The sequence below is a fragment of the Aplysia californica genome, unplaced genomic scaffold (genome assembly GCF_000002075.1).
Source record: "Aplysia californica isolate F4 #8 unplaced genomic scaffold, AplCal3.0 scaffold00287, whole genome shotgun sequence".
In the NCBI taxonomy this organism is placed as follows: domain Eukaryota; kingdom Metazoa; phylum Mollusca; class Gastropoda; order Aplysiida; family Aplysiidae; genus Aplysia; species Aplysia californica.
In genome coordinates, this window is record NW_004797557.1 from 55,397 (window position 1) to 57,282 (window position 1,886).

Below are 1,886 nucleotides of genomic sequence, written 5' to 3' on the forward strand. Positions count from 1 at the left end.
TACTACTACTACTACTACTACTACTACTACTACTACTACTACTACTACTACTAGATAGCATTTGTATAGCGCAAATCCCCGCTCAACAGCAAGCTCTATGCGCTTCACAATCTATAGATCTACTATTACTCCAGCAGACCTGAGAGCATTCTGAAACAATCTCAACTTCCTGGGAAGCATACAGTGCAAGCAGCCATTTATAGGCGCTAAACACTAATATACTGACAAGATCTTTCGCTGTCTAAGGCGGGGTACCCATTCCCACCTGTGTGAAGTGAGGAAAATTTCTGTAAAGTGCAAGGACACAACGTCGGCCCACGGCTCGGACCCCCGAAATCGCAACCTCCCGATTACGAGTGAGTCGGGTAGCTTAACCACTACGCCACTAGTGGGTGTAGTGACCGACATATCTTAAATCGAAAATTGCTTTAGTATTATGCATATTATGGGATGTCCTAATTTGGACAAGTAGAAGTTTTATGAATACTACCAATACCACCAAAACCATTCTGATTTGCCCTTTGTGTCAGGCCCAACACGCTCAGAAGATCGGTGCTACTGCTATTGCCTGCATGCTGCCCAGTTATTTCAAGCCTTCAACAGAAGGTAAGGCCTCCCATTAATGGTTTTTCTTTCTTGTCCTGCTCCACTCTAGTTTTACTATTAGTTTGGCATCAGCATTTGACGACCACGTTGGGACACCCTACTTCGACGTTTATAGAGTTTCCTTTCTTGCCTCAAGGTCAGACAAGCTGCCCAAGGGTGATTTTCAGAAGCGATAAAATGTTTAAATACTATCGGAGGCAACACTGTATGTCCTGACGGTGTGTATGAAACGGTTTACTAGTATGAACAGCCAATGGCGCTTTATTTAAAATCACGACAGCTGCATGTGGCAGGATGATAATTATGCAACTGTCCCTTTGGGATTTCTCAAAGGATTAGCCTGGATTGAAGAGGGTTTTACAGAGTATAAAATACTCTTGTTTATTCCAGGGGAAAAGAATTTAAAAAACCCAAATCATTTCGGTGTCACTCCCCCCCCCCTTTCCAAAAAAAACAAACAAATAAAAAATAAACGAGCAAAAACTACTCTTGAAACGTATTTTACCGTCAGTAAAATCCGTTTCAAACTTGGTTAGTCCGGTGATAAACCCAAAACAGAGTGCTCCTGGGCTGCTAGAATTATAAAAATGGCTCCGTGTCTACATACTGTGGTGCTATCGAAGATGAAGGTGACGTCGACAAGAATAACAGTGTTGTATTTGAAAGGCCGTTAAACTCACACTTGACCATTTGCACCTGTCTCAATTTTTAAAAATCTAATATTTACTCAAAGAAGTGGTTGAGGCATAAATAGTAAATTACCTACAGAACTGTGTTCGGCTCCTAGATTTCTCCTTGTAAAGACTTTCACCACCAAGACACATGACTGATGAGACATGGCAGTCAATGTATGTTCTGTCTAACATTGGTTAACGTAATTACAAACTGATAACGCGTACAAACATAAACTATTGGAGACTTTAAGCAGACACTGACGGACGAATTAAGAAAACATCTCAGTCATTGTCTGGCGCCTCGTTTGCTATTGGAAAGGTTTGTTTTTTTCAAACCATCTATAAATAGGTCTATGATTAGTAGCTTAAGATATGTATTCATATTAAATAATATGGTCTGTCTCTGACGTCCATGTTCCCTTCCTTCGCTCGTCTGAGTCCATGATTACCCTGGGATTGATTATGGATAATAAATAGTTCAGGGACTATTATTTGTCATGTCCATACTTTGGTGATACATCTAAACTGCTCAATCTCGACAATATTTCTGTGTTATCTGTGGCAAAATGCCTTTTTATAGTTATTTAGTGTGTGTGTGTGGGGGGG

General features: G+C 40.6%; 1 protein-coding gene across 1 annotated transcript in view; it reads left to right on the plus strand.

The window, feature by feature from the left end:
• LOC101851203 (N-acetylneuraminate lyase) overlaps window positions 1–1,886 on the plus strand; it is a gene marked incomplete in the record, with an annotated part of 16,927 nt that overhangs the window by 7,865 nt on the left and 7,176 nt on the right. The window contains 1 exon segment of the mRNA XM_013084340.2: window positions 531–606. Within this exon segment, the coding sequence (XP_012939794.1) occupies window positions 531–606 (76 nt within the window).